The sequence below is a fragment of the Pipistrellus hanaki genome (genome assembly GCF_964339955.1).
Source record: "Pipistrellus hanaki genome assembly, chromosome: 1".
Taxonomy (NCBI): Eukaryota; Metazoa; Chordata; class Mammalia; order Chiroptera; family Vespertilionidae; genus Pipistrellus; species Pipistrellus hanaki.
Window position 1 is genome coordinate 126,362,225 of NC_140503.1, and position 14,604 is coordinate 126,376,828.

Here is a 14,604-nt window from a genome sequence, read left to right on the forward strand (position 1 = left end):
AGAAAGATTGTGTCCCGGAGGGGCTGAGGCACCATCACACACCTCATTATCCGTCTGGCACGTGGGTAGGCGCTATGCCAGCTTAGACCAACTGCTGCCCAGTGACTTTTTACCAGGAAAAGTCATTTTATTTATATTTCAAAATAGAATTGAAATCCTAAGAATAATGTGTATGTAGATCTTTCTGGGCAGTCTGTTTTTTTTCTTTTTTCTTCTATTATTTAGTTGTGATTTAAAATTATTTCTTTCACTTTGATATAGTTTTTTTTTCTTTCATGTATCTTTTCTTCATTTTATTATACTATAATTTTTAATATGTTTTATTAACTTGAGAGAGAGAGAAAAACATCCATATGAGAGAGAAGCATTGATCAGTTGCCTTCCATAGCACTCTGACTGGGGATCAAACCCACAACCTGGATGTGCGCCCTGATAGGAATCTCCTGGAGTCCTTTTGGTGCATGAGACAGTATTCAACCAACTGAGCCACACTGGCCAGGGCATACTATCAGTTTTTGAGCATGAATAATATACAAGGTTCTGTTTGGGAATTCTTTCCTTCTAAATTTTCTGTGTATTTATCTTCGGACTATAAATGTTGCCCTGATTTAGTAAAAGAGTACTAGTTGCTAGCCTTCTGAAATTCCAGTTGTGCAGTTGAAATGAAATGACCTAGTACTAAGAGAAGAGGTAGAACATTTTTTGCTATGGGATCTGATTTGGTTTTTGTTTTGTTTTGTTTTGTTTGTTTGTTTGTTTGTTTTTACAAGAAGATCAATGGAGATTTTTACTGTCATTTAACATTTTAGGTTTTCCCAATCATGAAGGCATAAAGGGAGGGCTAATTTTTTTTTAATTTATGCCTCATTTTAAAGTACCATACTTATATTAATTTTTGCTATTGCTACCACATCCCTTGGCTGACCTGCTTAGTAAAATATAGATATGATAGTCCCCCTTATTCATGGGGAATAGATGTGTTCCCAGACCCCCAGTGGATGCCTGTGTGTGGGAGAGAGTTCTCTCTTTTCCGTGCCCCACATGGAAAAGGAAAAAGGTTAGGTTCCTGAGTAGAGGAGCTGGGGATTAAGAAATTAAAGAAAGAGACAAGAGGCAGAAATAGATTTATACAGCTGGGAGCTAGGTGGGCGCCATTCTCTCTGATGAAGAGGCAGGGAGCACCCTGAGCCAAGCAGCAGGTTTATTTTTATATCCCAAAAATCCAGGAAGTAACACCAAAACTTAGGATCAAAGGAGCTTATTTGCATTCTTAACTATAGGCCCTAGCATTACTGGATTTACATATCTAGATCCACCCCTGCTGACACCTGGACAAAGATAAGAAGTCAGAACTGAATACCTCCCCTCTCCGCCGACCCCCCTCCTTCTTGCAGGGGGAGAGGGGAGGTGGTAACTGAAGGCAGGACTCTACCAGTGCCTTGGGCTCAGCTGACAAATTAAAGAAATGTCCATGTGCCTTCCCCGAGGGGCCCTCTACAGATGCCTAAAGCCATGGATAGTACTGAGCTTTATATGTACTACTAGAGGCCTAGTGTACAAAAATTTGTGCACTCGATGGGGTCCCTCAGCCTGGCCTGAGCCCTCTTGCAGTCCAGGACCCCTTCAGGGATGCCCACCTACTGGCTGGGAGCAGGCCTAAGCCACAGTTGGACATCCTTAGCACCATGGAGGCTGGAGAGGCTCCACCACCACCGCTGTGCTCCCTGCCATCAGCCCGGCTTGTGGCTGAGCAGAAGCCCCCTGTGGAAACGCACTGACCATCAGAGGGCAGCTCCTGCATTGAGCGTCTGCTCCTTGGTGATCAGTGCACATCATAGTGACTGGTCATTCCCTTTCCGTCATTAGGGTCAATTTACATATTTTTTTTTACTATATAGGGTGTTTTTTTTTTTCTATACATATACACCTATGATAAAGTTTATTTACATGTAAATTAGGCACAGTAAGAGATTAATAACAATGACTGAAAATAAAATAGAACAAGTATAACAATGAAATAAAAGTTATGTGAATGTGGTCTCTACTCTCTGTCTCAAAATACCTATGGACTCTGAGGGGAACTACTGTGCCTCTTTGGGTTTGTACTTCCTTTAAAACCTGTTAACCGGGGGATTCCCTTTTTAATTACACAACATATAATGTGCGCGTACTCTTTCACTAGGACGTGTCAGTACGTCACGCTCGGAGAATGTAATTTCAAATTATTATTTTTTTTATTTATACTTAAAATAAATGAAAAGACTATGAAATATATATTTTTTTCGTTTATTTATATATAAAGCAGAAAGGAAAATACAAAATTACAAACAAATAGAAAAGAATACCAACAAAAAAATGGAAACATCGAATTAAAAAATTATAAATTTTACAAACAATTATAAAGATTACAAAAAATATATATTTTTTAGCCGAAACCGGTTTGGCTCAATGGATAGAGCGTCGGCTTGGGGACTGAAGGGACCCGGGTTCGATTCCGGTCAGGGGCATGTACTTTGGTTGTGGGCATGTCCCCAGTAGGGGGTGTGTAAGAGGCAGCTGATCGATGACTCTCTCTCATCGATATTTCTAGCTCTCTATCTCTCTCCCTTACTCTCTGTATAAAATATATTTAATAAAAAATATATATATATTTTTATTTCGATACACAAAAAATATAAAAAAGTTAACAATTACAGAACAATAAACAAAAGCACACAAGAAAATAGAAATATTGAGTTTAAAAAATTAAAATATAGATGTAAAAATTCAAAACTCAACTTCTGTGTGATATATTTTAAAACAATTTTTGATACATAGTGCTACCTTACAATCCGGACACCAGTATGTAGATTCTTTCCTAACACCTTTTTCGTAGCAAACTCGGCATTTCCTGGATTTAGTTTCTCCTATATTGCTTTTCATTTGTTCTGGAAAATGCCTTTCAACTAAGCGTGATGGTTTAGATGTAGAGCTGCTTGTTGATGTCTTTGGGTGGGTTTTCACTATGTTGTTATCTACCGATTTCTCTACACACTCTATCAAAAAGTGTAATTGATCCAAATAACCTTTATCTTTTTTGTATATAATATATGCATTGAAGCAGCACATATCAATTAATAGTAGAAAATTTTTTTTTTACCATATTACGGGCAGCCGTGTAGGCCACCATAACTCCATCTTCCAAATCTACGTCGCCCATATTCTTGTTATAATCCAAGACAACATTCGGTTTTTCTTGCCTCCTTCCTCCCTTTTCAATCATTGTCTTTTCATCATTATGAATAGAACTGAGCATCAATACGTCTTTTTTATCCTTCCAATTTAAAACCATGTTTGTCTTTGAATCTTACTATATGTTCATTTTTTTGTAATTTTTTGTTTTTATCTCACTGGGGATTCCGACTCTGTTTATCCTCATTGTTCCAACAATGTCTGTATTGTTTTGACACAAGAGTTCAGCCAAATGAATTGGCGTATAGAAATTATCTAAGTAAATCCTATACCCTTTATTCAGTAAGTTATGTGTTAACTCCAAAACAATTCTTGTTGAACACGTCTACCACTCTCACTAGCGAAATTATACTGATTCCCTCCGTGTCTTAAATTCATGTCCAGACATGTATGGATGACTAATACCTTTGTTGTTCGGAAATATACCTCCCGCCTATTTCAGGGCACACCATATATTTCAAGGACATATTCATATGTCCTATCCATACCCGATATTGTTTACTTTTGACGTATTTATACGTCCCGCTCAGTTAACAGGTTAACTCATAATGTCTCCAGTTGAAGGTCAGTGTCAAGGACCAGGGGGACATGGGAGTTGGTTAGGTTTCTGCATATGCTTATCACTGAACCTGGAGACTGAAACACAGAATCAAAATCGAGTCATTAACGCCAAAACTGGTTTGGCTCAGTGGATAGAGCATCAGCCTGAGGACTGAAAGGTCCCAGGTTCAGTTCCGGTCAAAAGCATGCTCCTTGGTTGAGGGCCCATCCCCAGTAGGGGACATGCAGGAGGCAGCTGATCAATGTTTCTAATTCTATCTGTCTCCTTTTCTCTCTGTAAAAAATCAATAAAATATATTTTTTAAAAATTGAGTCATTAAGCATTTGCTATTGATGATGACAAATGGAAAAACTGAGATGTAACTAATTTTCCCTTTCTGGGTTGGATGAACAGCTACATTTTAAACCCATAAGCAATTCAATCTCTCTCAGAGGCTATTTGCCTAGTGTTCCCTCAGCCAAGATGGAGCCAAGATTCAGTTAGGACATCTTTGTGTTAAAAGACCCTCTTCCTCATAATTCAGTCAGAGGTATAATTACTCCTTTTGCTGTGGTGCTGCACACTTCATTCTGTTATTTATCTGAATTGGTCCTGATTTGTCATTCTTAACAGGGACATTGCTTTCTCTCATTGCTTTCCAATTATAGCAGTTTTTCTCTTTGAAATTATATCCCTTTCAAGGCATCAAAGACTAAAAATTACAGGTGGTATTTGGAAGCACAAAAATTCAGAACATAATCATAAAGCCTCTCAAATACACATTTCAGGTAATTGATGTGGTTTTTGTAGACAAGTACTACTTTCATATGACATGCATTAGTAGTTATTCTGTCTTTATACTTGCATCTAGCAATCCTGTCATGAAGAAAGTAAACATAGGATGATAGAAAGTAAAATGAAGGAATGGTTTCTATTTTTTTTTTTCAGAGAGCATGTACACAGGAGACATGAAGCCACTTCAGACTTGCATGTGTGGGAGGGGCCGGGGGAAAGAGGGCAGGAGTGGGAAGCTGGGTTTCTGAGTTGCTCTGATAGCACAGCAGTGCTCCTTCCTGCCTTTGGCTGTGTACAATTGCAGTGGAGGAGCATAGAGGTCAGGATGACCCTTTTCATATTTTTAGGGCTGGAACCACCATTCCAAGTTCTCATGTAAAATGCTGCTATTGAGTGTACTTGCAATAGACCAGACAGCCAATTACCTAGGCATTTCATTTCATTTTTGTTTAAAGGGCAAGATGGAAAAAAAAATTAATTGTAACCCTGGAAACCCATATATATGGCTTCTATATATTTCTTCCCTAATAGTAATTCAGGGCTTGCAGAAACATCCACTCATTGAACAGGAGTGCAAATTTATAGTATTACTTCAGAGGAAAAATATGGTGTGGCCTGAAATTTGTTGCCATTTGTTAAATCAACATATTCCTACCGTGCATATGAAACATTTCTGAGTTATTTTCTTTTTTAATCATAGATTAATTTATCTTAGATTTTATCATAGATTTCTTATTGCTAGCATTATCAATGTTTAATGGTGTTTTCCCAAGAATTTCAAAACAGTTTAGGATAAGGGAACTGTTTTATATCTTTTTTGTTTGATTGCTAATCTTCACCCAAGGACATTTTCTCCATTGATTGTTTTAGAGAGTGGAAGGAAGGGGAGAGACAGAGAGAAACACCAATGTAAGAGAAACACATCTATTGTTTGCCTCCCACATGGGTACCGACCAGGTGAGGGATGAGCCTGTAACCGAGGTAACATGTCCTTGACCAATAGAGCCCGAGACCCTTCAGTCTACAGGCCTACATTCCAACCACTGAGCCAAACTGGCCAGGGCCTGTTTTATATCTTGATTTACTGGTTACATGATTGAATACAATTACCAAAATACATCAAACTGTACACTTAAATGAGCCAATTATATTTCAACTAGGGGCCCAGTGCACGAATTGGGAATTGGTGCACCTTGAAAGGAACTGAGGGCTGCGAGGTTGTGATGGGCATAGGAGCGGATCATGGTCCATCCTCCATGCCCCCTCCTGGCCCCTCCCACCACAGCCCCAGTCTCCTGTCTGCTTGCAGCCCTGCTTCTGCCACCACCACTCCCACGAGGTGATGGTGCTGGCCCCGGTTACACTAGCTGACTGGTGCGGAGCAATGGGGGCCAGTGCCAGCAGGAGGTGCAAGTGAGGCTGATGTTGTCAGCAGGTGTGAGCAGCAGCTACTGCCCGATTAATCCTCTGACCCTCGGGAGCATGGGGGTGGGAGGTGGAGAAGCCCTCAGGGGCGACAGGCAGCCGCCACTCACACCCACTGATGGCCCTGAGCAGTTGGGACTGGAACTGGGCGCAGGCAGCACCTGTGAGCGGCGGCTCTGGTGCCAGCAGAGGGTGCAAGCGGAAGCGGGGCTGGTGCCAGCAGCAGGTGTGAGCACTGGTTGGGACTGTAGTTGGAAGGAGAGAAGAATTTTTAGTAACCACCAGAGGCTTGCCACAATTGCAGAGATTGGTGCTCTGCCTTGGCCTGGTGCCCCGCTCACCTGCCCCACCATTCCACCACAGCCAATGCCTGCCATGGTGGTCCCCTGGTGGTCAGCACACATCACAGTGACCAGTAGTTCAGTCGTTCCACTGTTCAGTCTATTTGCATATTAGCCTTTTATTATATAGGATAATACATTAAAAGAACTGCTTCTAGTTTACACATTTGAAAACTAATGTGAAAATTTTACCTATAAGGAAAGTACACATTAGGAACCATCTATTAGATCAGTGGTTGGCAAACTGCTGCTCATGAGCCACATGCAGCTCATTGGCCCCTTGAGTGTGGCTCTTCCACAAAATACCATGGCCTGGGTGAGTCTGTTTTGAAGAAGTGGTGTTAGAAGAAGTTTAAGTTTAAAAAAACTGGCTCTCAAAGAAATTTCAATTGTTGTACTGTTGACATTTGTCTCTGCTGACTAATGAGTTTGCCAACCACTGTATTAGGTGATGATAACAGCTCTCATTCATATCTTATCAGTATTGTATTGAAGTACAGAATTTGCTACATTAATATATTTAATTGAAATTACTAATAAGTAAAAAAGTCACACTTTGAAGAGGTATCTTATATACAATATGAAAACATGTCATTCTGTCATTTTGTATGCATTTGTGTGCAACTTAAGTGTACAGAACTTAAGTTTATCCAACCAGTCATTTATTCCATAAATATCATCTGTGACTTTGGCCCATGCATTTTGGTAGACTTTGGGTTTTCAGTAGAGAGCAAGACAAACTCTGTGATCTGGAGCTTATAGTCGAATGGTGGAGAAAGACCATTTGAAACTAAATAACCATATGCTGGGGAGTATGTGGAGAAGAGAACATTTGTGCACTGTTGGTGAGACTGCAAGTTGGTGCAGAAGTGTGTTATTGGACATCCCTGAGTCAAAGAGAGAGCACTCTCCACCTCAATTCTGGTCTTCTCCTATAAATGAATTTAAAGGAGTGATCCTAATTAGATTGTATTTAAATGAATTTATTAAAAAATTAAAGCCCTAACCAGTTTGGCTTGGTAGATAGAGTGTAGGCCTGTGGACTAAAAGGTCCTAGGTTCATTTCCAGTTAAGGGCACATGCCTGGGTTGCGGGCTTGATCCCCAGTGGGTGGCGTGCAGGAAGAGGCAGCTGATCAATGATTCTCTCTCATCATTGATGTTTATAGCTCTCTCTCCCTCTTCCTTCATCTCTGAAAAAAAAAAATATATATATATATATATATTTTATATAATTTTAATTTATAAAATATATATATAATTAAATTTATAATATATATATAAAAGCATGCATATTTATTAAAGAAGCAATACAAGCAAATCTTTACATCTGCCTTATGAATTCCAGATGGACTCGAGCTAATCTGAAGAGTGGGGTTTGAGGCATTATATACCCTCCTGTCTAAGTTTTTGTTTGTTTGTTTTTAATTCCTCTGCTAGTTATCCTGGTATAGATTAACTCTGAAGGTTACCACTTTTCCTTGTTATGGCTTTTCCACAATTTGTGAGAAACACCTGGCAATTAAATCCCCAGACTGCTAGTTTTTCTGTTTACACAGTAGGATAAGACTGCACTCTCCTTCCCCCTCCTTCCTGCTGCCTTAACAACTCCAGTTTGATTTGCACTAAGTAGTCTCTGGTTTGTGAGAAGTTGAATTAGGATTCCTCCTCCATTCCCCTTTCTCTTCTCCCTCCTCTCCTGCATTCTTTTGTGAGAGAGAGAGGTTTTAACCCTTTGTTCTCAAGATAAGTTCCTGCTACAAGCAGCTTGCAAAGCTTTTTGGCTTTGTTTAATTTCCCTGTTTTAGTTTCCCTGTTCCGCTTGTCCTGGAATTTTCCTAGCTTTTCACTGTCCTATAATATTAGCACTGTCTGTGATCACTTGCTTTTATCCTGAAGAACTTCCTTTAGTATTTCTTATAAAGTGGATCTGGTAGTAACAAATGCTCTTAGTTTTGTTTATGTAGGAATGTATTTCCTCTTCATTTTAAATAAGTATATATTTTATTGATTTTTTACAGAGAGGAAGGGAGAGGGATAAAGAGCTAGAAACATCGATGAGAGAGAAACATTGACCAGCTGCCTCCTACATACTGGGGATGTGCCCACAACCAAGTACGTGCCCTTGACCGGAATTGAACCTGGGACCTTTCATTCCACGGGCCGACGCTCTATCCACTGAGCCAAACCGGTTTCGGCTCTTTATTTTTGAAAGATAGTTTTGCTGGATAAGATTCTTGTGGATAGTTTTTGCTCTAGCAACTTAAATATGTCATCCTTCCTACTGCCTCCACTGCTTTTGATGAGAAGTCAGTCTTATTAGGGTCCCTTGTACATGAGAATTCATGTTTTCACTGCTACTTTCAAAATTTTCTTTTTATCTTAGGCTTTCAACATTGTTATTTTATGTGACTGACTATAATCTCTTTGTGTTTATACTATTTGGATGTATCGATTAATATTTTCTTTAAATTTGGCAAGTGTCAGCTGTTATTTCTGCCAAGCTTTTAAAAAAATGTTTTGTAGAAACCTTTTATAGCAAGTCCTTAAAATGTCATATTCATTTTAATATCAATCTTTAAATATTCTTTTATAGCTGTGCAATGGAGGATCAGTGACTGATCTTGTGAAAGGATTTCTGAAAAAGGGGAAAAGAATGAATGAGCCCATAATTGCCTATATTTTACGTGAAGCACTAATGGTAAGGCAATTTAAACTGTGCATTAATTATTTGAGGCATTTCTCATTAAATAAATTATCTAATTTTTGTTTCAAATTATTTTCAATAAAATATTTGTTGAGAGTTAAGGGCATGCTCTGCTTTTTTGGAATGTTTTTATAGCCCAAAATGGAAGTGATGTAATTTGATATGACTAATTCAATATTAAACATTTAGGAATGCTTGAATCTTAATTTTCATTGTGTTTCTTATAGGAGAGAAAGTTATAAACATCAATGATGAGAGGGAATCATTGATCTGCTGCCTCCTGAACACTTCCCATGGGGGCTTGAGCCCTGCAACTTGGGCATGTGCCCTGACCAGGAATGAACCTGGTTCATAGGTTAACACTCACCCACTGAGCCACACCACAGGCTGGCGCATTCTTTAAAAGGAATTTTTTTTTTTTTTTTTTTTACCTTTTAGGGACTTCAACATTTGCATAACAACAAAACTATTCATCGTGATGTAAAAGGAAATAACATCCTGTTGACTACAGAGGGCGGAGTTAAACTTGTAGATTTTGGTAAGTTTTATTTGAAATTCATGAATACTGTGATACAATTTGATTATTTAACATTAGCCTTGCTTTCTAGGCATTGAAAGTAGAAAACAAGCTGTATCTCCTTGAGGTTAGAAAATGCATATTTTTAAAAATTTGGCAGATGAGAGATTCCTTGAAGAGTGTCTTTAAGTCAGCTAGCTTGTGTCCTTAATACCACTATAACAGTGTGAGTGGCTGATTCTCTAAAATAGAGAGCACCTCCTTGATTATCCTAAACCTAATCCCACAGCCCTGACTAGTAATTGCTTTACACATGGGCATATGCCCAGTTCCAGGATTTTGAAATGTGAGGGGAAATCTTCCAATGTCTCTGGGAAATTTTCTTCCCTCCTAAGAAGGAAGCACAGGGGAAGATCCTCTCCTTTTTCCTTCGGACTCTCTGTGTCTTTGTGATACCTGTACTGCTACAGGCACCTTATTTGGTCCTGAAGTGCTTCATTCCAAGTGGGAAGCCAACACTGAGAAAAGCAGAGCTGAGGAAGGGAATAAAAAGGGTCTTTGATGATGTAATCCAGCCCATAAATCAACCAACTTTGGAGCATGCCCTAGCTTTGGACCTTTTTTCACGTGAGATAATAAATGTCTATATAATATGCAAATTGACCATCACTCCAACACAAGATGGCCTCCCCCATGTGGTCAAAGATGGCCATCAGAAATGGCTGGCAGGGGAGGGCAGTTGGATGTGACCAGGACTGCAGAGGAGGACAGTTGGGGAGACCAGGCCTGTGGGGGGGGCAGTTGGGGGGTAGGGGGACCAGGCTGTCAGGGGAGGGAAGTTAGGGGCAATCGGGCCAGCAGGGGAGCAGTTAAGCATTGATCAGGCTGGCAGGGGAATAATTAGAGGGTGATCAGGCTGGCAGGCAGAAGCAGTTAGGGGCAGGCAGGGAGGCAGGTGAGTGGTTGGGAGCCAGCCATCCTGTATTGTGAGAGGGATTTCCAAGTGCCTATTTAGGCTAAGGATCGGGCCTAAATGTGCATCAGACATCTTTTCAGGGATCTAATTGGAGAGGCTGCAGGCTGGGCTGAGTAACACATCCCCTTTCCCCCATCATGCAAACATTTTGTGCACTGGGCCTCTAGTAGAATTATAATTATCTCTTGGGTCATGTGAAAAGATACTTAGAAAGATAATTAGATGGGTCTTTGAGGGATGGGACTATGTCTTATTATAATGTTTGAGTATTAGTAGTTCAATGAGTGATCAGTGAATGAATAAATCTTCCTTCATTTTGCATTTTGTAAACTGAAGCCTAGAGAAGTCCATTGATTAACTTTAGAAATTGTCTTAATATCCATGTTTGTAGTTCTCTGGCTGAACCCAGAAATGAATTTCAGACTATCTCTGGAAAGGAATGGATAGATAGCATATTCTTCAGACAAGCATGTGTATTCTTTTTTTTTTTTTTTCCCCCCTCAGCTGAGCTTTTGAAAATTTTCCAGCAGCTGTGGTTGTGATAGTTAATTTCTGATTAATATGTTGGATACAGCTAGTAAGTGTTCTAATTGAGTTCATAGCTGTGTGTTTGACAATCTGTCTGGGTCATAATACTAATAAGAACTTGTGCCTGAAATTGAAACACACACACACACACACACACACACACACACACACATCAAAACGCTCTTCACTATTCAGTAGGCACGGCCCTGACTTCACCCTAATAGACCTAAAAAGAGAACTTGATATTTAACTGGAGATTTCATAAATTCTCTTGCTCTAAAAAATGGTTAAAATCTAGATGGGAATTATTAAAACAAGTGAAAGTAAAAACTTTCTCAGGCATGAAAGAAAAAGTTGCTAAACCAGTAGCTTTGAGAAATGAGGTTCCTGGGCTACACTCTGAAATAACCTAGATTAAAAACATATATGTAGATAATAAGGTAACTTTTTATGTGATCCTATATAATAAAAGCCTAATATGCTAAGTGTCTGGCAGTCTGTTTGGTCATTCAATCCATCAAAGCTTAATATGGTAATGATATGCTAAGGCTGTTCAACTGTTCTGGTCAACCAATGGCTATGACATGTATTGACCACCAGGGGGCAGATAGTCAACCTGTCAACCAGTTGCTATGATGTTCACTGACCACCAGGTCTAATGCTCAGACTTGTAGGTTAGCTTGCTGCTGGAATAGGGCTGATCAGGGCTAAGTGAGATGGGCTGGACATGCCCTGGTGCCCTGCTACGGTCCCTCCCTGGTTAATCAACCTCCCACATCCCTCCCCGGCACTTGTGCACCAGTCGGGTCCCTTGGCCTTGCCTGCACCCTCTTGCAATCCGGGGCCCCTTTGAGATACCAAAGAGCCAATTTCAGCCCAATTCCACAGGCCAAGCTGAGGGATCTCACTGGTGCACAAATTTGTGCACTGGGCCTCTAGTATCTTTATAAAGTAGTCATAATTTTGGAAGCTGACAAAATGAGAGCTTCTGTTTTAGATTAATTGACTTAAAGACAACTTTAAGAAGGCTCCTGACTATTAAATGTGCTCCTAGATCTGATAATATATTTTTTGTATACAAGATAATGTGTATATATCTAATCTCCATGATAAGAGTACTTGAATTCCATTCTCCTAAAATGACATATAGGTTTTCATATGAATAAAAACCTAAGGATGGAGGTGCATGCATAATGAAACTTCTCAAGGGTAGAATTAATAAGATATGGTAAGTCACAAATTGCCAAATAAAACTAAAAATCAGTGTCCTCATTTTATGTTTAAATCAAATTTTCAGAGAAGGTTATAGCTGAATGTAAAGGTTGTAGAATACATATTATTATTTGAATTTCTCATCTCATAAAATATACAGTAAGCTCATTATTGGGAACTGAAGACCTATAGTGGGGTGGCTGCTAGTCCTCAAAACATCCAAAATGGAACTCCACCATCTCATCCATCCCCAGAAATCTGCTTTCTATCAAGAGTTTCTTGTTTTAGAAATTCACCAGCGACTATTTTGCTGTTCAAGCCAAAAATCTTAGGCTCATTATTGAGACTTTCCTTGTCTCTCTCTCCTACAACTATAATTAGTCAGAAAGCTCTGTCTCTCAAATATACTAGTACTAGAGGCCCGGTGCATGAAATTCTTGCACGGGGGATGGGAGGGAGGTTCCCTCAGCCCAGACTGCTCCCTCTCCAATCTGGGACCCCTTGGTTGATGTCTAACTGCTGGTTTAGCCCAGAGGGACTGGACCTAAACTGGCAGTCAGACATCCCTCTCGCAATCCGGGACTGCTGGCTCCTAACCACTCACCTACCTGCCTGCCTGATTGCCCCTACTCCTCTGCCTGCTAGCCTGATCACCCCTAACTGCCTGATCACCCCTAACTGCCTGATCACCCCTAACTTTCCTCCTGTGCTGGCCTGATTGCCCCTAACCACCCTACCCTGCCGGCCTGATTGCCCCTAACTGCTCCCCTGCCAGCTTAATCTCCCCTAACTGCCTTTACCTCAGCCCCTGGCAGCATGGCTTTGTCTGGAAGGAGGATGGGATGACTAGAAGATGTCCAGTCGAATATTAGAATATTACCTTTTACTAGTATAGATATCCTCATATTTCATTTTAATTGCTCTGTCCCAGTCTTAACCATCATCTATGACCTGGGCTCCTGTAGTTACACTTTGCTGTACTCCCTGCTTCTGGTCTCATTCCCCTCCTTATGGTCCATTGTCCTCACTGCAACTAGAGGGGCCCTTTCAGAAAGCACGTCTGGTCCTGCCACCCTCTTGCTCAGTATTCTGTTCAATGGCTTCCTCTGACCCTTGGGAAAGGCATTCCTTCTGGTCTTCTGTGTTCGCATGATCAATACCTTTTTGTACACCTTAATGCTCTCTCCAAGGAGCAAGATCAGCTTCTTCCAGTTCTTTAATGTGCCCAACTCAGTCAGGGCTCTTGAAACATGTAATTGAATACTTTTGGAAGTATTTAAATTTTTATCAACATGCTTTTCTCCTTTGCCTGTCTAAAAACTAGATGCCTGATGCACAAAGATTTGTGTAGAATGGGCCTTCCTTACCCTAGCTGCTGGCACAGCCTTTGCTCTGTCCTGAAGCCACCTTTCTACCTTCCCACACTGCCCAGAGCCCCTGAGCAGCTTGGGCAGTGGAAACATCTGTATTGTCGCCATGGTGATAACTCAAGCGCCCTGGCTCCAGCCGCTGGGCGCCTGTGTATGCAAATTACCTTGCCATCTTTCCTGGGTTAATTTTCATACTCACTCCTGATTGGCTGGTGGGTATCATGAAGATATGTCAATTTGCATATTTCTCTCATTAGTGTAGTTATGTCTCACCCCAGTCTGCTTGAGGCACCTTCTGGGGTGAGATCAAGATTTATTCCAGAATGAATGCAAGAATATAACTATAGTAATATTTAGTTTTTAACATTACAAAATAGGATTTGTAGCAAGACTCAGGCTATCTCTTGAGAAAGTTCTATATGAATTGCTCTAACTTTTTTAAGCATATGGAGAGAGAATTTCCAGGGACACACTGTTGAGTTTTACATAAGAGAAATAGAAACAATGGAAACCTTTTCCAATTCTGGAGTAGTTTTGGAAAGATGAAACAAAGAGACAGGAGAGTGAGATGAGCTTTTAAAAAGTGAAGATGACAGTGAGGTAGAAAGGAACTCTTACCTCACACCGCTGCCATTCAGTGTTCCAGAAGTGGCCGTTGCCCAGTCTGCCGCAGTTCAGGCTGAGATGAGCCACATTGTTGTTACCTAAGGTGTAGAGATTAACTAGAGGAAGTGCTCAAGTTGAGCTTCCCCAAACATTTACCCTTAGTTTCCAGAACCCAAAAGTACCTGAGAATCTGGCTGGGGAGCTTCTAAAGAGGGTTCTTAGGAAGGGAAGTATGACCCAGAGCAGATCACCTGGGCCAGGTCTGCATAGGTGTCCGAGCCAGACCTCAGAGTCCTCTGAGCTCTAGCTAAGCCAACCCCATCCTTCATCTCCTGGGAAGAAAGCCCTGCTTGCAC

General features: G+C 40.5%; 1 protein-coding gene across 1 annotated transcript in view; it reads left to right on the top strand.

Annotated features, from left to right (window-relative positions):
* Positions 1-14,604, top strand: part of MYO3A (myosin IIIA) — a 186,685-nt gene that overhangs the window by 26,341 nt on the left and 145,740 nt on the right. Inside the window, exons 5-6 of the mRNA XM_084867969.1 lie at positions 8,929-9,033; positions 9,478-9,577. Of these exons, the coding sequence (XP_084724095.1) occupies positions 8,929-9,033; positions 9,478-9,577 (205 nt within the window). The remainder of the gene's footprint in view (positions 1-8,928; positions 9,034-9,477; positions 9,578-14,604) is intronic.